Genomic DNA, 21,485 nt, shown 5'->3' on the forward strand with positions numbered 1-21,485 from the left:
TCTTAGGTTAATTAGATAATTAACTACCTATACTTCTGTTAAAATGTTTTAATAATCAATTTTTTTCCTAGTTTAAACTTTTTAACCAGTTACAATGCTCACCTCTAATAATACCTACTTATTATTGTACCATTTTTAAACTATTATTATACATTCGTTATAGTATAGTTGCACGTGGTACATAATATTGACGCACTATTTCATGAATCCATATGGCTTCACGAGTATAATATTATATGTGCAATGTGAATGCTAACCATTGACATAGGTACACAATATCACGACAAACGGTCTGTTAAATTTAAACTGTTCATTAAATTATATAACACACACACACACACACACACACATATATATATGTATATATACTATAATAAATAGATAATAAGAAAAAAACTTATTACTCGTTCGTTTTTTTCTTTTTATGGAATGAGAGTCAGAATCGCATTATATGATTTCAAAACATATCTCGGTGTCGGCTTTCATTTATAATATATTATGTGTCGTGTGTGTGTGTGTGTGTACGCGCGGGCATTTTTTTTTTACACTCTAAAGCGCATTGATGGTTTTCTACGTCACAGTGATTTCAGAGAGCGCGCGATTCTACTTCAGCGTTATCGAATTTCGCTGCAAACGGTAGCCTTCTATGTAACCACCGGAGGAGCTGACGTTTTTGTTCGGAGCTTAACATGTGTTCGTGTGCAACGATCATGATTTGCGTTTTGTACTGTTGTCTCATACGCATATATAAATCATAAAATAATTTAATATATCTTATATATATAACTACTTATACGACTGCTTGTGAATATATAAAATGGTAATGGCAATGGATTATTGAACATATTATAATATCCAAATGTATACCTACCGTTTTCTTTTTTTGATTTATTTATAACTGATTGTGTTACAATTATAACATTACGTAGTTATTGACGTTATGATTACGATAATGATATCTGATGATTATTATAAAATATATAACACAATAAGTAGAAATCGGTTTTAATAAGGTATAGAAAAATGTGATATAAAAATGATTTTGTTGTAAACGATTTTTATATTTTATTTTTGTTCAATTAATTAATATTTAAATGGCATAAAAATATAAGAATGTGTATAAACATATAGTGTATACGAAATAGCAGCCGTACAATTTAAATATAAACACCGATATTACTACTATGCTAGCTACTAATTAATTTAAATTTTATATTATATTCAAAGTTATCTATAGTCGTAGGTATTGGCTTGAACTGCTTGAAGTCTTGTATTTCTAAATTATTACGTATTAGCAATAAAGTAGCTATGTTGTAAGAACACTATCGAACGCAATTCGATAAATATAATTTAAACGTTTATTATTTTTGTCATATTGAAAATGTTTTAAATATTTTACTATAATATCAAATTAAATTATGTTCGTTTTTTGACCTCTTATTGTTGATTATCTACAGGGACCCTAAGACCTCCTGGTCTGATTGGTGGAAGCAAACCCAAGGTTGCCACCCCAGCAGTCGTATCGAAAATTGAATTCTACAAACGAGAAAATCCAACGATATTCGCGTGGGAAATTCGCGAAAAGCTCATATCTGAAGGTAATAATATTATCGTATTATGTATATGCTTATAATATAATAAATTAACTATTTAATCGAGTATAAAATTAATATAAGGCTCTTGAGGTTCATATAAATGGTTGGTTGATACATATCAATATACTTTTATTATTTTTTTTATGTTTATTTAGATTATTATTTTAATAATCAAACGGTTATAGGTATAGGTGACCATGTAGGTGACTAAAACACAGTTACAATAATTATTACACAAATATAAACAGCTACTTTAATAATAATTTATTCGATTCTTTAAGAAAACGTTTAATTATCAGTTATAGCAGTTAGCACAGATAGATAGATACGTTTCTTTTAATCAAAATATATGATATAAATGGTAGATTGTGAAATCGAAGCCATAACAATTATTGAAATAATACATACGAGTATCTACTTACAAGCTTTAAAATTTACGATTATATTTGATACTCGTATAATTTTTATTATATCGTATATTTTTAATTGATAATTTTTTGTTATAATATTAATACTAACTCTTCTAGCGATCACTAAGAATTGCTAAACACAAACAAGTATAAGTACCTATTTATATGGGTTTATTTACATAAAAATGTATTCAAATATATGTTTTACACTTGGTAGGTACTTTCATTTAACTCGAATACTAAAATATTTTTTTTTTACAATAATTACACCTACAGACCAAACGAGTAAAAATAAGAAGAGCACCAGACTAAAAATGAACCATCCTATTGTTAATTGCTATTTTGTCTGCGCCTATTCACTTACTTAATTTGAACCTCTTGTTAATAGTTTTAAATATATACAAAACTACTAACACAGTTTTATACGTTTCATAAAGATGAATTTAAAGTAGTCGTACTCGTATGTATGTAACTCAAAAATAATATTGAAACTATTTTATTTAAAATTTACTACACACATACAACTATCTTAAATAAAAAATGAACTTAATATGTTAAATTTATTTTAATATAACCATAACTAAAGTTTGATTCATTTTTAATCAGTTAAGTAGCATTATCCAATATTATCTAGTTTTTTGTGCGTAATTTAAAATATTAAATTACAATGATTCAATCTCGTTAAACTTGACATATACACACACACATTTTAGGTGCATTATAAATACTATTATATCTTATACTATCTTACGTTATCTTATAGAAATATTTTAAAAGTAAATTGAACGGAAAATATATTGTTATAGGTACCTACATACACGTTAGACGTAAAATGTGAAGACATTATTAAAATATAAATCGTACAGGTCCTATATTATAGGCAATAGAGTATGCAGTGTACTTGCCTATACACAACTCAACGATAAATCGAGACAAATATGTATTGTAAGACATGGCGTTTATTATAACATTGAAAAGAAAACAAATCAACTGCATGATTTATGAACATTTGCGACCTACGTGTTTACGTGCATTCGCATTTGTCGACATTATTATTATATTAGCGGTCCGCAGACGTGTCACGATCGTCGAACGATATCATAGATGTTTAGGCACATAATATGTCCATAATCTAAGTATATTATTATATTATACCTGCCTATCTATATATAATAATAATATTGTATATTATTATTGTATATTTCTATAGTCTGGTGTACCTACGTGACTCGCCAAGTCGACGTTTATCTTGCGTTCACGTTGTTTCGTAACGAATCATTGAAACATATTATCGTTTTTAAAAACGACATCACACAGACGCAGGTTCGTAATTAAATTGGTCATGGGGATCATTGGGTGTTCGGCGTGTGTACAGCAATAGTATACGTACCCATATATACGTATGTACGCGTTGTACATTGTACGCCTCCGACGGTAATTCGACGTGGGCTTGAAGGCGCATTTCTATCTCCTTTTCATCGTAATATTTTCTTTTACACATGGACTATGGACACATCGTGTACTCGGCAATAGTTGATGTGAATGTGTGTGTGTGTGTGTGTGTGTGTGTGTATATGTCATTTATACATAGAATACTTGTGTATAGTGGTTGTTCAACATTTATATTGTATCATTATTATTACTATTATTATTATTACCACTATTATTGTCGTCATCATTATCGCAGTCGTCAAATCGATCGGTGACGACAAATATATATAACAACGGGTAACGAATTTATCTTTTCCATTTTACCAATTATATGACGGCATAAAAGGATTATATTTTTCGTGTGAACCGAACAGAATGAAAATTATTATATTGTGGTGTGCCGTGTGTCAGTCACGTCAGCGAACAAGCTACTTCTTGGGTGCTGCCGGTCGGAAAACGTTCACCTGAATGGACTTGAATCGTCAAAATCTTTTCTCGTCTCACTCGCTCAAACACTATTTCTCTCTCTCTCTCTCTCTCTCTCTCTTTGAATTGTGCTCGTTCTGTCCATTTCTTAATGACCGGGGGAATTATGAAAATCTAATAAGTATTACACGCTATATAATATATATATAAATTAAAAATATCGATAAATTGTGGATCAAGGAGAGATCGAGTTAGTGAAAATCCGATCGATTTGGCATTAGCGACAACAGGTGTAACTAATAATATTTCTATTAAACAGGTCAATTTTCACGTGACTATTTTAATACCACAATTATCACAAAAACCACACTCTATATTACATGTTTAAAATGTAAATCAAAACAAAGATATTAGTGTATGACAAAAAATTTAAATCATTAAATTAAGTTTTTTAAACATATTAAATACGAGAAACAATATTATGATCGCTAGATAATGAATATAGTTTCAATATTATTAGTAATTAAAATATATTTATCAATTATTTGTGTATTTACCTACAAAATATAAATCATAGCATTTATCTACAAATGGTATTTATCTATACCAAATAAATAAAAGTTGCCAAAAAAAGAACAAAACTGAAATCCTTTAATACTTATACCGATTTCACAACACTGTCTCTTAAAACACAAATATTATTTCGGCTATTTGGATAATATCACACAATATTGTTTCCATTTTATTTTTCACGTTTTTTTACCGATTTATAGGAAAAAAATAATATTTCTGTATTTTTCAGTTTAATGTACTCATACACTAGTATAAAGTTGGATACATATCCGTGTAAAGAAATTCGTTAATTTTACTAGGTATAGAAAAGATTGTTGATTATTTTTAATAACAATTTCGTATCTTTTATCAGTAGTTTGTTTATTCTTGTTTTTATTATAGCAATTTCGTAAGAATTTTTTTAATAACTGTCAAAATAAAGTTAAAATACAGGACTTAAAATCTATTTTAACATTAATTATCTTATTTGTAATATTTAATTAGTAATAACCATTTATAATATACATTAACAAATATAATTAATATGAGATATTCGTATAGACATATGTAAACTATTGTTTATATAATTTTTTTATATTCCAAACTTTTATTAGATTTTACTAGTAATGCAAGTGTTAAATTCAATGATGTACCTACCAACTTACTCTATCATTGTATACAAAATATGGTCCTGAGCAAAGATGTCCTGTCAATCTACATCAATCAGTTTATTTAATAATGTATTGATATTATTGCTATTGGAATAATTTATTAATTAGTATTATGATAGGTTGATTTAAACATTGAATTTATTATATTATTAGTCAAAATTATAATAATAATAATAAAAATATATATTTATACCATTATATTCCATAGTATTATTTACCCACATTTATTTTTGATTCAGTACTACTTTACCATAAAACCGTGTAAATAGGTTCATATACTTTATAGTATAAATCTATGAATAGGTAATATCTTCAAACCAATTTACATATTTTTAAAATGTCGTACCGTATACTAGCTAAGATTCATAATATGAGTAAAAGTTTTAAGTCCCCCCTCCCCATAAAGAATATTTTTGAATTATTATAAACAAAATAATTAACAACGTTAAAATATGCAATTTTGTCTAAATTTGAATAAAAATAAATTTTTTTTAAAAAAAACGTAATTATATATTTTGTAGGTATTTTGTTTCAAGTATAAAAGATTTTTGAGGAACATTACATAAAATTTTCATATCACAGGCATGCATATCAAAAATTGATGAAATTTTAACTAAAAAATAATTTGATAATCTTAACGATTTTGACTGAGTTTATTAAGATTTTATACAACTTAAATACATAACATTTTATGGACAGGTTCAACTTTTTTTTATTTCTATAAATAACAACTTATGTGTAACCTTATATTAAATTTTCAAGGAATTCTTTTTGTTATTTAAATGTTGTTATACATTTATACTATCCAGTTATATATATTTTAACATGTATTATATGTGTACTGGTTAAGTATAATACTATGTTATAGACACCTGTTATTCAATTTACCGTCACGCCTTTTCTGTCATCACAAATCTATATGTTTTAATTTATTTATTACACCTACTTAACTGATTAATAATTCATTATTGATTCATCAACATAGCAAGCATTTTAAGTTATGTTTAAAATATTGGGAAAATCGTATTTTCATTAAACTTGGTCAAAATCAAATCGATTGACATATTATGACATACGGAAAATTAGACTATAAATATGTCAATATTAATTGATAATAATAATAATAATAATATTTCATGCCTATAGAAACATTAATCTTTAGATGTATACTTATAAATACAGAAACAATCTAAAAGAATATAAATACTAAAATATACTTTAAATATATTAGTAAAATAAATATAAGACAAGTAATTACATTTTTATTAGTCACGTACCTATTTAATTTATCGTGATCTGTAGGTATATAGTTATTTGTTATTGAAAATGTGTATTTACAATGAAATATTGGTTCTAAATATAAATACATGATATATTTTTTTATTTGACGAATCTCAAATAATATGTTTGAAAATATTGATGATAGAAACATAAAATTGTAATGAAGACTTACAACTATGCAAACCGTTAATAAACGGTATGGATTATTAAAATACGAATTAAAAGCATGTAAATGTATAACTTCTATGATGATATTATAGATTTAAGTAAACATATAATCATAGGAATTCTCTGTATAAATAAATAGCTATATAGAAAGTGGTCATTATAATAGTAAATATTCTTTAGAAGTTATTTGTTTATGAATTTATTTTGAAATATAAATAATTTATGTAAATATTCATGTATTTTAATTATTTATCGTTATTGTTTTTTAGAGTTATTTTTTTACTTTTAACAATGAAACCATACATTTTCAATTCAATATTTCTAAATAAACAATTTTCTGAATATTCCTACTTAAAAAAAAGCATATTTTCAATAAGTAGCAATTATTGTTTAAAGCTTGATGAGTGGAATGTTATGGCACTGATTTAAACTTTAAATAAACGCCAATATCAATATTTATAACAAATCAGCTAATCGATGAATTCGACTTTTATACATCCAAATTCTCGAAAAATATTTTTTAAAAAGTAGCAATTATAAATAGAATTTGTTTTTTGTTATGAGTTTAAAATGTATAACAGAAATAGGTATATTTATACCAACACTTAACATTTTTATTGATTATTACCGTTCACTGTCGAAAGAATATTATCTCCCAGCTTATGATTTATTAACACTTCACGACAATAATACGCATAACATATTATTATTATATCATACGAAATCATTTAGATCGTGTGTGGGCTCGATGCGGTGGCACATGTCAACCTAAACAATAGTATACCTATGTTGCGTATTACGTCGGCACATTATATTATAGGTACATACACCTGTAATACGAAGGGAATAATATGACTACCTATATATAGACAGTTGTTGAGCAGAATATAGCTAGGTATATACGTAGATAAAATAATATGTAGTACATATCTACTCGAGTTGCACGACTGCAGCAGTCGGTTCCAAACATCTAAGCTCAAGTGTTCCTTTGTGAGAGGTCCATCCTGAATATACAACCGGTGCGTTTGGTCGGCATAAAATATTCCAAACCTAGTAATTTTAACCGTTGACTGTAGTCAAAAAATAAAATTTACAAAATATTTTTAAACATATTATATGTATGTATAATGTATATCAAAAAATATATAATTAAATAAATAAATAAATATTTTAAGAAAATAAAACTCCACACTAGATATTACCTATTTAATACGCATTTCAAAGGAGTTAACGAATATGGAGTAATATACGTACTTTTTGAGCTGCTACTGCATTCTAATAAGAAATGAGAATATTCTTAGCCATTTGTGTATTTACAACTGTTCGTTTTAATTTAGAACTCAGCCATATTGGTTAGAGCTTTAGAAGTACCCCTTAGCGCGATAATGTGGTCACATCTCCTTATAATGGCTAAAAAACAGGGGAAAATAAATTAAACATAATCACTATCGTATTTCCCTTTCGATAAATTTTTAAATGCCACTTCAACAACCGGAAAACGGAACACAAAGCGTATCGATAGCTAATCAAACAATGAACCGGTAAAAATGTTTTCTTCACGAAATCGCACATTATTACTAATTTGAGTTTGAAATTATCAGAAAAAATAATCATATTTATCCGATAATAATTCTAACTGTATATGTATTATGTAAATGTGGTATGACCGACTTGGACATGGACCCACTTGAGAAAAGTTCGTGGACCACCAGTTGAGTACCACTGGCGTATACTATAATATATCGTATATCGTGTACATGCTTCCAGGATAATAAATAATATTATTTTTGTTTGTCTGATTGGAGATGTTTTGTGCATGTTCGCAGGAGTGTGCACGAACGGCACGGCACCGTCGGTGAGCAGCATTAACCGGATACTGAGGAACAGGGCGGCCGAGAGGGCTGCGGCCGAGTTCGCCCGGGCTGCCGGGTACGGTCTGTACCAGGTGTCGCACCCGTACGCGTCGTTTCCGTGGCCGCCGCATCCGCATGGCATGTGGCCGGGTGTGGCCGCGGACGGCCCGTCCGCCGTGGCCGCGGCTGTGTCGTCGTCCGGTGGACTGCCGTTGCATCACGGGCCAGGCGCGTCCAACAAGGCCACGCCACTGCAGCACATGATCAACGCCCATCAGCCTTGCGGCGTCATGTCGTCCAGAGATCTCATGCCCAGACTCATAGGTGAGTGATGCGCCCGTTCTGTATATATATATATATATATATAATACGCCATAGGCCTTGTGACTGGCAGGTGATGCGAATAGACCTACGAGGACGTGGAGATTTTACCTTTGCAGGGCCTTTACTGTTGGTGGTTTTATTTTATTTTTTATGAATCATATTAAAAATAAATGCAATTATATACTTTATAGTCTACAAAAGAAATCGTTCGCCACTATTTTTTATTGATAAACACAAAAATGTCTCTTCAAAATTATTTTAAATATTGCGGTTTTTTACACCATGGTGTATAGTTTTTTTCTGAGTCCGTGGGACGATGATTGCGGAACGAATCACTTTAAACTACACCATATACTCTTTATAAACTACCTTAAACCCTAAACCTATTGCTGATTTATTAATTTATAGTCTATTGTCGATATTTAAATTGTTTTGTGTGCGTGTAATAATTATTATGTCTTAACGTAATTTTAAAACATATAGTCAAATATGTTATATGTGCGCACTGAGAAGGGTCCAAATTTCGTGATACTCGATTGGCATACTTTTTTTGAAATTATTTTTGCTCAATATAGTATAGACATATCTATTATATCATCACAATTCACAACAGAGATTAACGCCTAGAAAATACCAGGATTTTCGTATATAAATACGAGATCGTACTTGCAGATGGATGGGGAGAAAATTTGTTCCGAGTATACTGCCTTATTATTTAGGTATAATGTATAATGGTAATGGTTTATTTTATACTATATTATCATAAATTACTAAATTATTTATTGTCTACTCAATCCATTAGTATCGTTTAATCGTTATTAAACAAATTTACTATTGAGGTCCTTGTTAAAATTAATTTAACCAAATAGTATTATAGTATGATAACGACCGAGTACCTATATAAACAGCGGTGACTTAATCGTTTTCACAGCCACACTGTTATATAATTTCTAGATTCACTCCTGATTTTGATCATTGAATATGATCCCCACTACTTTTTTGCAGCGTAAAATTTGGAAGATCTTGCATTAATTGTTATTTACTGCATGTTTAAAATATATACCTATAGGTATATAGGTATTATAATATATTATATATACGTAATGCACGTGGTCACAATATATTAGGCGGAACTCGGCATCGATTCCGAGGGGGAGGATAAAAATGAATTGTGGTTTAGGAACCCAACGTTTGCTTCCCCCACGCCCACAATGTATTTCCTTCCGCACAATAACCAAAAACTTTCATTTTTAAGATAAAAGTAAAACCAAAATATTCATAATGAAATTGCCAAATATATCCGTGGTAAAGCGTAGTCATATTATATTAGGCGGAACTCGGCATCGATTTCAAGGGGGAGGGCAAAAATGAGTTGTGGTTTACGGACCCAACCTCTGCCTCTCCCCACTTACACAATTCATTTCCTTCCGCACAATGACGAAATACTTTCATTTTTAAAATAAAAGTAAAAACAAAAAATGTATAACAAAAATGACGAAAGTATTCATATTTAGTTAAAAAGTTTCGAAAATCCTACAACTTTCAGTATCCACCGATATTCGTTATAATATATTATATCGTTTATATTATTTTTCTGTTATAATAAACGATAATAAACGTTAAATATTTTCATATCTTGACATTACCGGAGAATATAATGAGGAAGTGATTTGTATTAACCGTATTATACTAAAAAAGTATGCGTTGTTTATTAATATTTAGATTAGATATTGATAAATTATGTTTGTATTGACATTAGAATAAAAAGGACAAGGAATTAATTTCTGGATAAAATTTGAATAAAATATAATATCTATATATAAAAAGTGAATTATTCATTTTCATTAAGTGAAATAAAAAAATAAAATTAATTTAATTTAAACTGTATTGTATTATACAATACTTTAAATTGGTGATCACTTTCAATTTATTTTTTCAATAATGATAAGAAAAGCATTAATTTACTCAACTTATCTCGCTTTAATGCTGTATATTTATTAATAATATAAGTGCTTGATTTTTGATGCATTTTGTCAATTAATTTTCATCTTATGCGACATTATGAGAGAGTGGTATAATTTTATACGACATGAAACATTTTGATAATACCATATTGAACATTACGTTATAGGAAAAGAAATCGAAAGTTATTATCAATATGAATTTAATATATTTTATTATTTTTAATCGTATTATTTTGTACTTATTAAATAATTAACTTTTACATGCTATTTCGCTATTTGTTCTTATGCCCAGACTTTTTTACCGGATTTTTTCCACGAACTTTACATTATTTTTTTTCCTAAATTTTGACATAACATTATATCAATATTCTTACGATTATGTTTTTATTGAGTTTGGTAATAATACTTTTTATGAAATCATAACAATACTTTTGTAATAATAACTGTTGTAATTAATACCCATACCCGGGTTTGAATTTAAAATCCGATGACAATAGAAAGGTGGAACTTATACACATTACGTCCTGTTATTCGTCATCAATATATCCGTTGCAGCTAGCTTACATAATACATAACGGGGGAATTATTTCAATCACTTGTTATACTATAGTAGTAGGTAAAGTCGGGTTTTCTAACGATCTTGTAGTCTTTTACAAATAAATTGTAACAGTGATTTTAATCGTTTTCATGAATGTATAAACTAAAAAAAATTTTATCAATTTTCATTTAATGTCATAATTTCGATCGGTAAAATTTACTTTTGGTACAGTTATTGACTTATCGTATACAATATTATAATAATAATATCAGTGCTCTGCAGCTTTCGCATTACGTATAATAAAAAATAAAATACTCTAGCTGATTTTTCGTTTGCATTGGGTTTGCATTTTATTGTTGGGAAATCACACGCGTGGTACTAAATAATGGCGTCAGTTGCATGTTTGCGGGTCACTATCGTATTATAGTAATCGTCAATAATAAAATATAATAATAATATCTACACTGTTGCATCCGCTCGTGCAAATGAATACTGCATACAAGACCACGGCACATCGTAGGTACATTTATATTATATTATGTATGTAATAAGTATAAAACGTGTCTCGTGTCTGCAAGTATATATAATATTATACGCTTATACGCAGTGGTTCAAAAGGTGGTTCGCGCAACCGGTTGTTGACAAATTGAACGATTGCGGCGGGCAATTCAAGTATCTTTGAAATCCTACGGAGAAGAAAAAAATTCGTTTCGATTTACCTATCATACGTGTTTTTACATCGTTTTACAGCGCGGCCCGAGTGAACCTATTTATATTCATTTAAACAATACTATTACTATGGACGCGCTCCGCGAGATTCGCGTGTCAATCGTACAAAACGTACTATAAAGCTCTGGATTCTGCAAGCTCCAAGTATTATTCTTGTACAGGCCGATATATTTATTACGTCTTATGAAATTCGATCGAAGTTGGTACATTATTAACCGTGTAGGTGTAATTGGTTGATTTTTTTGTAATTATTCGAATTAGCGCCGTCGTCGTTTTAACTATAATACAAGTTACTTTATCAATATTCAATACTATACATATATATTATGTTCCACTCAACGATTTATGATTATCATATTATATTTCCAATCGTTTTAAGATGAATAATTCGTTATACGACATAATATTGGGTTCGACTAGCAGCCGCCATGATATTTGGCCTATCACTACAGGGCGATGGATAGCGATTTTCGATTTTCATCCCGAAAATCATTAATAAAAGGAAACCCGTGATGCAGTAGCTGATTTATCATCTGTGTGTTATAGTAATAAACACAACGAAATCGTATCTGTTGAAATTCCCATGAATAATAAAATCAGAAAATACCAGAAATGTTAGAATAACTTAAAAAATAAAATAAAAAATACAATATTAATTAAATGCATGAATGATCATGAAAGAATCGTCCACCGTCTAGAATACCATCTGGATTTTAAACCAGTTTTCTACTCGGCATAATTCAATCTATTTTAATCTTTTTTTTTCTTACCATAAAATATAAATCCTCAGCTGATTTGAAATTAAAACCACGCGATTTTCAAAACTGTAATTCCATTAAAAACGAATTAGTCCACAATTGTATCATATTATGTATTATTTAAAAGTGCATAATTTAATCCGGCAAACTGGTTTTAAACATTCAAAATATTGTATTTAATTCACCAGACTATGAACAGTATGAACGGCTCTTCAATAAAATAGTCATTCGTCGTGGCTTATAATATTATACATTTATACACAATAACCAGTTAATTATCTTATTAAAATTAATTTTAGATAATATACTATGAGATCCATTTCATAATGTGTATAATGTATTAATGTTTTTCGGAATTAATTATTACACCATTCAAGTGATAAAATTCGATTAGAGTTTTTATTTTCAATTAATATAGTATTATAGGTATCAACATTGCACGCTTTAATAATTTAAAAAAATATATATATAAGCTATTTGCACATAATAATATTATCATTTTAAAACACTCATAGTTCCTACTATTTTTCCGATAATGGATAATTAAATATTAATTAGGTAATATTGTAATACTATACTATAATTTAAAGGTTAAGAAAGGTTAGTATTCGCAATTATTTGTGGTAAGTAATAATTTAGATCGAATAATACGAATCCGGCTTATTATAATTTATTGTAACAGTTTGAATATTTATTATAGCTTAATGAAATATTTTTTTTAATTAGATATCATGACAGATCAATGGCTGACCCTATTGTACATGATTATATACCTAGGCCGTTTTAGTGACTGATTCGTGACGAAAAAAACTTGTTGATATTGTAACGTGGCCAGAGGGTGACTAGTTAAATACAAGATATCCAGGTAGAGCCGTGGGACCATGCAGTAAATATAATTACCGTAGCCGGGAGCAGTCAGATATAAGGCTCTTAAATACATTTAAATTACTAAAACTTAATTTGAGTTATTATTTGATTTTATTACCTACTAAATACTTACAAATTAAGTAAATAAAGTTTTACAAGGTCGATAAGGTTGTATTGAAGGCGTACGGATAGTTCAGTAATATAAAATATGTCTATGTCTTAAATGTGTACATTGAACTAATGTTCTTACATTGTGTGTATTTATGATAGGCCTTATAGTTAATTATGTGTGAATATATTATTATATTGGCCAGTATATAATCGTATTGTGATGCCTGTAATATATGCAAGTAATTCAAAGTGAATAATATATATATATATATATATATATAAGTGTCATGTAACATAATAGTTACAGTATACTCGACAGTCATAACACATACAGGTACGTATAGCGTACTATTGCACTATAAATGCACGGGGTGTGTTTTTTTTTTTTTAGACAATACGTTTTTATAGATATGAGATCGTTTGTACGTATTGTCGTTTATGATAAATAAATAGAATATTAAATTTCTGTTTATTTTATTTTATTTATTTTTTTTTTGGAATCGTGTATATGGTTATTCAACATAATTTAAAACGTCCTCTATTGAAAATGTGTCATCCTGACACTCGTAAGCCATCGCTATCAATTTATTCAATTCTAGCCAATTTCAGTTTCATTTACTCGACTTGTATCCATTTTTACCATCCTTAAAAAATGTGCACTTAATCCTTTCCCTTTAAGTTTTGTCAAGAAATAGAATCTTCAATCCGGGTGACGCAACAACGTCATTTTGGCACTTGGAGTCTAGATTGTATACAATTCTTGTTTTTTTTTTTTTGCTTAAGTGTAATAGCCTGATAAGTAAATCGTTTTAGATGAATTTCTGCCCATAGAAAGTAACAATAAAAATTTAAACTGCAATTTTACGGAGAAAGAAGTAATAATTATAGTTGGAAATTTATAGTGTATTTAATATTTATAGTTGTATCTACTGACTACTTTTAATATTATGGTCATAGATAATCTTATTAGGTATAAAAAACCAAAATTTATAATAAATAATAACATATTCTATATAAGCCGGTTTAACTATAGAGCGTTTGAACTTACTTGTTTACATAAGACAACTCCACTTACACTTACATTTAGCTCGCCATCGAAAACTTACTTGTGTATGTTTCATAGCACTGATATACATGTGTGCTTGTAGAGCCATATTAAGTTAATTCTTATATTTTTAGGTTTTAGACAGTGGTGTATAATTTTTCATGGGTAGACATCCTAGTTTGGGCCCATAGATCTGCTTCCTTTTGTGAACTCCGTAAATACTTAGCTGGAGTACTGGACTTCCAGAGGCAAATGCATTTTAAGCGTACTTAGATATTTAAACTGTGCTGTATATTTTTCTAACACAAATATGTATATTCGTGAAAATAAAATGATTTAAACAAACATGTAGTAACACGATAATAATATATGGTTTTATTATATAATATTAAAATACATCGTTTAATGAGTGAAACCTCTGATCATGGACGCCTTCACCACATCATTCATTTAGCGGATACTCTTGAATTTTCCGGAAATAAAATACACGTGAGATCATAACCACGTTTGAATTCCCTTTTATAGTTACCGGCGTTTGCGCCACAAAGAATTTCCACTGCAATACTATTTTTTAAATAGGTTATATACGTATTTTATAGTATCATACTATAATGTATTTCATATCTAATAAATACACGATCGAGGCGATACACTGCAGTCGCAATATGGTGGTACTTTACATGATAATTTTTGTGCGATTTCGATTCGTTAATTTTTAATCTTTTCAAGGTTGAAAAATAATTATATTATATTACCAATTCAATTAAAATACTAAATAATAAAAAAAAACGTAGGGATCTCGAGGGACGGCTCTATGTCTTGTCTATACAAATAGAGTTATATGCAATCACATTTATTGACACTACGGATCTCCCTGATTTTTCAACAAAACGAGACGGCAACCGATTATCAAAGCTCGCTATTATGCTAATGCGCGCAAATACGTTCAATTTGTATTACACGCGTATATTTAGGTACTCGATCACGGAATTATATAATATATATATATATATATATCGATAAACGGGCACTTGCATACAATACTGCATATTATACGCATTATAATAATATATATTTTTCTATTCGTACTTTCTGCATAGTATAACGTGTACAATATTATAGTAGCACCGATCGGTTCACACGCCGACCTGTTATGCTCGCTATATATGTATACTTACCTGTATAATCTATATCGTATTAAACGAGAGCCTGTGGGTAATATTATTATGTAATGACAATAATATCATAATATTGCGTGTTATACGCATTATACCACTGACGGTACGTAAACAATATTCTGCAGTCTATATATATACATAATATTATAATATTACATTATTATCATTATTATTATTATTACTATCTCGGCAGTATCTGTTCCCGCGCGCGAGTTCTTTGACGACGATTTGCATTAGCGTTTCCAATTACGCGCGCGCACACCCGGTCGTCGGCCGATTATGATATAAAATATAATACATATACATATAAATATTATAAATTATATTATATTAAGTAGGTTAGCGTCTGCGCGTTAAAATTACACGTATATAGACACGTCCAGGACGCCGCATTAACGTAGTGCGTGCAGTAAACATCACGTGTGAACGTAATAATATTATATAGTAATAATAATATAATACATGCGTATAATAATGGCATGGCTGCTAAACGGCGTACGTAGGTAGGTAGGTATATATATATATATATATATATATGTATAATATGTATATTATATCCGATGTAGGTGCCGTGCAATTTCAGTTATATATATATATATATTATATACGAATAAAATAAAAGGAAACGTTGTGCAGGGTACCTGCGTTTTACAATTATATTTAATTTAATATATAATAACGATAATTATAATACTGCGAATATTATTATTATGTTGTGTACCACCTACCTATAATAATAATACATAGGTGTACGCGTTTAAATGACACGAAAAGCGTGTTTCTCTTATTTTTTCTCCCCTTTTGTTTTTACTCCGAAACTCTTTTGCGCGAAACACTGCCGTCGCATTCATCCCGGAACACGCGGCGGTTCGTGCAGCGCAAAACGAAAACGATAATAATACGACTAATCAAATTGCACTTCCTGCCGCGTGCATACATAATATTGTTGTCGTCATTCGAGTCGGCCTATAATTATTATGTAATACAAACGTGGCCCTTATTAGTGCGAATTATACCCGCAAGTATAAGACATAATTGCCTGTTAAAAACGCGTCTAGTCTAGTGACACAAGCGCCGACGATAATCTAAAATAATAGCATCGATAATTCACATAAAAAATTATTCTAGTCCTAGGCCATCTAAATCCAAAACGTCTACCCCGGATCTGATCACTAGATATAATGCATCATAAAAAATAGCGTATAGTATTAAATCAGTATAACTCATCAATCGTCTAGATCGCCATTTGTTAATTTCGTACATTATTTCACGTATTTTTTGATATTTTCAAGTCAATTTCAACCGAATCGACCATATAAAATATGCTATTAACATCAGTCGATAATATAAATATTCTATTTTATCACTATAAAAAGTTCACGTTTCCCGAAATGAATCGAAGGTTTTATTAAAATTATGCAATGAAGAAAATAAAAAAATATTATTAAAATACGAAAATCATGCAGGAGCGAACTTTTTTATAGTTTTATAATTTCTTGTGACATTATATGGTCACTTTAATCAAAAAATTGTAAATAAAAACTTATGAAAATAAGTCATGTTTTTAAAATAACGTTACTTCCCTTCAAAAAAGCTTTTACAACAAAATCTTCGAGTATAACTAATTGATCACCATTGGTTATTTATTTATTTAGAATTTTTTGTAAGGATGCTGGGCCTCATTGAAAAGTCTCGTGTCTCGTGTGGGGGCCCCCGGGTTCATGAGTACTTATGATTTATGATGTAATTACCATACAACGTTAGTCACGAAAAGTCTGCCAGTTTTTTCGTATTAAAATAGTGTTATATAATTTATATCTACCGCTAAATAACTTAAATAATTATGTTAGCGTTTCTGACCGTTTCCATTCTTTTACATAGGCGACGGATCCGGAGGCGTCGACGGTTGCAAGGATGACATGGAAAGCGTAGGCAGCGGCAGTGGTTCCGAGCAACCAAAGTTCAGGCGCAACCGGACTACGTTCAGTCCGGACCAACTCGACGAATTGGAAAAGGAGTTCGACAAGAGCCACTATCCGTGCGTGAGCACTCGCGAACGGCTAGCTGCCAAGACCAGTTTGTCTGAAGCCAGAGTCCAAGTAAGTCGACTCAATATACTGTATTTGTTATAGTATATAAATAAGAGTACCCGTGTAGATATAGAGACGGGTATGTATACACAGAGTGATCACAAAGTACGGCTCATCCTCTTTTTCTTTAATTATTCAGTTATTTCACATCTAGTTTTTGGAATTTTTATAAATATACTATAAGATCATATTATGTTCGAATCTTGAATTTTTTCATACTATTTATAAAGTGTGAATAAATTTATTATCAAATAAATAATTGGAGTAAGCAATATGGATGCTTATTGTTGAATCATCGTGTATATACCACAGAATACTAAATTATAACTATATGTACCTATACCTATATATAATTAATATATTCACATAATTCAAACTGTAACTAAGAGTGTACACGACGTGCGCGATAAGTCATAACCACAAGGCCGAGAACTATTATAATACATTTGTGTGTGATTTTTTTTTTATTTCATGATGTATGAACTCATAGTTCCATCAATCGAGTTCGGGCGTAATTCGTTTCGCATAGCTCATTTAATGCGTGTGTGAAAATGTATTTTGCATATTTTTGCATATTTTAAATTTTAAGCGCATACAATATACCGACTGCATATTTTACGTATTAAAATAATTGATTGTTTTTAATTTTTTTTTTTTTTAACAAACTTGCAGTCGTGATTAGCCTCTAGAGTTATTTAAAAGATATATATATCTTTAGTGAATTTGATAATAGTTTGACTTTTTTTTAAAAACAGAATATTTTTTAGATTATATACTAGCTGGTACTGAAAATAGTGATAACAACTATGAGACCACTCGAAAATCCGTTTTCTGCGTCTTAGTGTAATAATTTTGAAGACATAATATATATAAGTTATAATCGATACATAATATTGCCGTTGGACTAGATCCATCCGTCACCAATTTTTATTCACGATGATGAAGAATTCAAAAACATATAGTTAGACCATTAATCAAAAATTCTTCACTCTTTTTCGAAATATTAAGATGGACCGGCCACATAGAGACAAAACAATTAAAACCAAATGATGTTTTTCTATTTTTAAAAAAACAGCACAAAAAAAATGATTAATTCAACGTATAGACATAATATGTAATCTTCTAGGGCTCGGAATTTAATGCACTTAAAAAGTACTAAATATGCATGCACTTATGCGCTTAAAAAGTACAAATACGCTCTAAAAATATGCATTTATATTTTATTTTTTACACAAAATTATTATTTGTAGAAATATTTTATAAAATATTATAAATGCGGAAAAAGCAAAACAATAAAAATAATTCTGATTTTTAATTTTCAAACATAATTTAAAATAAAAAAAAATACGATACAAGAATATCTAATAATATCTATCAATATTAATGTATCAATTTTTTTATTTACAAATTTTCATATAAATCTTCGTAAATTATAAAACATACTCTAAAAAATTATAAAATTAAGAATATTATGCACTAAAATCTAAAAATCACTAAATATGCAAAAATATGCGCTACAAACTTTTGATATGTTTTTCGTAGTGTCTTGGAACGAATTTCTAGCTCACTTAGCAATAAATCTAACGGTTCAAAAAAAACATACTTCCAAGCCCTAAATTCATAAGTATATATATTATGTAACATATATACGTCTCAATAATTGTTTTATATTATTATATTATTTTAATCGCAATAACTTTTATAATGCATTATAATATATATACAAATAATGTATTCGGAAGGGACATTCATAACAATGATGTATTTCGCAGGTGTGGTTCTCGAACCGAAGGGCCAAGTGGCGGCGGCACCAGCGCATGAACAAATCGCGTCGGTCGGGCGTGGCGGCCGCGTCGACCGTGTCGGGCGGCAGCAGCGGTTCGGCAGCGGGTACGCCCACGCCGCCGGTCGTGTCGCCAGTCGCGGGGGCGATCGGCGGTCCGTCCGGTGTACCGGACGGCGTCGGCGGCCCCCCGTGCCCGGCCACAGTGGCCAGGTGTCTGGGCGGTGGCGAGAACAGCGCGTTCCGATCGCTGATGCCGCAACAGCACTTGCACCGACAGCTCGTCCAGCAGAGTTACGCGGCGTCCGAGTCGTCCGAAGAGATAAACGTGACGACGGACGACGAAGACGACGACGGCGGTCGCGTCGTTGGCGCCGGTGGCGACGAACCGATGGACGACGGAGACGGTTCCAATTCGTCTTCGTACAACGCCCATAACGACAACAACAATAACGACGGCGGCGGCGGCGGCGGCGGTGGAGATGGCGACGATGTCGGTGACGACGACGGCGACGGCGGAAAGACGTCGGCGGCCACCGCTCTGGCACCTCATCATCATCACCATCACAATAACAATCACCCGTCCCGTCCGCGATTCGGCGCCGACCGACTTCCGTACTTCGGTCACATTATGCATCCGGCCGACGTGAAACGAACGGTGGACAGCTCGAACAACAATCATCACCACCTGAACCACCTGAACCAACACCCTAACAACAACAACAATAACAACAACAACCACCACAGCAACAACAACATTCACCATCACAACAGCGTGCTGTCCACGATCGCTTCGTGGCGCGAAATGGCCGCCTTTACCGCCCTACACCACCGGGCCCTCGAACAGGGCGCGGCCAAAGCGGCGGCGGCGGCGGCGGCAGCGACTGCGGCTGCGCAACCGTTGCAGTTGACCAAGTACGACAAGGACAGAGCGTAGGCGCAGGTGTTACGGTTTACGACCAAAAGTGCGATTCAAAAGTCGTCGTCCGATTATCAATGTATAAATCGGTTGCAAATCGTATCAGGTAAACACGATCGATATCAAGACGCGACATAACATTCTATATTATATATATATATATAGACAAGTATAAGACGGTCTATAGTATTAATTTTAATTTTTTTTCGCCACACCATCATAAACGTGTGTCGTGTTAAATATAAACTATGAGAATATTATATTATATAGTGTAGAGATGGACGGAAGTCATTGACAGTGGAGGTTATATTATTGAACGTTTGTAATGCACTACAGCATAGATGATCAGCACTCGATCAAAGACTTTTGAATCGTTCTGTATCATAATATATAAACATAGCGATAGACGATGGTATAATAATAGTATATATTAAAAAAGTATGACACAATAATAATGTCATCGCGTGTTTGCACGGGTGGGAATAGTTGGATGGCAGTTTCCGTTTCTTTTTTTTTTTTCATTTTTCTGCCTTTTTCTCCCCGATTATACCCCTATCTCTCATCGCTGTAATTTTTTAGAGGTTAATTTAATTTAACGCCGTCGAGCCGATTCTCGTGTAGTCGACGGTAACGAAGAGTAATAAAGTACCCCTCTGTTTCTTTGGGGGAGCGCTTATACTTAGTACGGTTTATTTGCATTTGCAGGGAGTACGCAGGACGGGTTTATTTCCAATTAACGTCGTTTCGCATGTCGTGAATACATACACTCATCGAATACAGTGACTTTGTGTT

The 21,485-nt window shown here is 30.9% G+C and overlaps 1 protein-coding gene across 1 annotated transcript in view; it reads left to right on the plus strand.

Annotated features, from left to right (window-relative positions):
• LOC113556973 (paired box protein Pax-6-like) overlaps nucleotides 1-21,178 on the plus strand; it is a 57,749-nt gene extending 36,571 nt beyond the window's left edge. The window contains exons 4-7 of the mRNA XM_026962220.2: nucleotides 1,458-1,598; nucleotides 8,361-8,711; nucleotides 17,783-18,000; nucleotides 19,764-21,178. Of these exons, the coding sequence (XP_026818021.1) occupies nucleotides 1,458-1,598; nucleotides 8,361-8,711; nucleotides 17,783-18,000; nucleotides 19,764-20,711 (1,658 nt within the window). The 3' untranslated portion in view covers nucleotides 20,712-21,178. The remainder of the gene's footprint in view (nucleotides 1-1,457; nucleotides 1,599-8,360; nucleotides 8,712-17,782; nucleotides 18,001-19,763) is intronic.
• Nucleotides 21,179-21,485: the final 307 nt, after the last annotated feature.

The sequence above is a fragment of the Rhopalosiphum maidis genome, chromosome 3 (genome assembly GCF_003676215.2).
Source record: "Rhopalosiphum maidis isolate BTI-1 chromosome 3, ASM367621v3, whole genome shotgun sequence".
In the NCBI taxonomy this organism is placed as follows: domain Eukaryota; kingdom Metazoa; phylum Arthropoda; class Insecta; order Hemiptera; family Aphididae; genus Rhopalosiphum; species Rhopalosiphum maidis.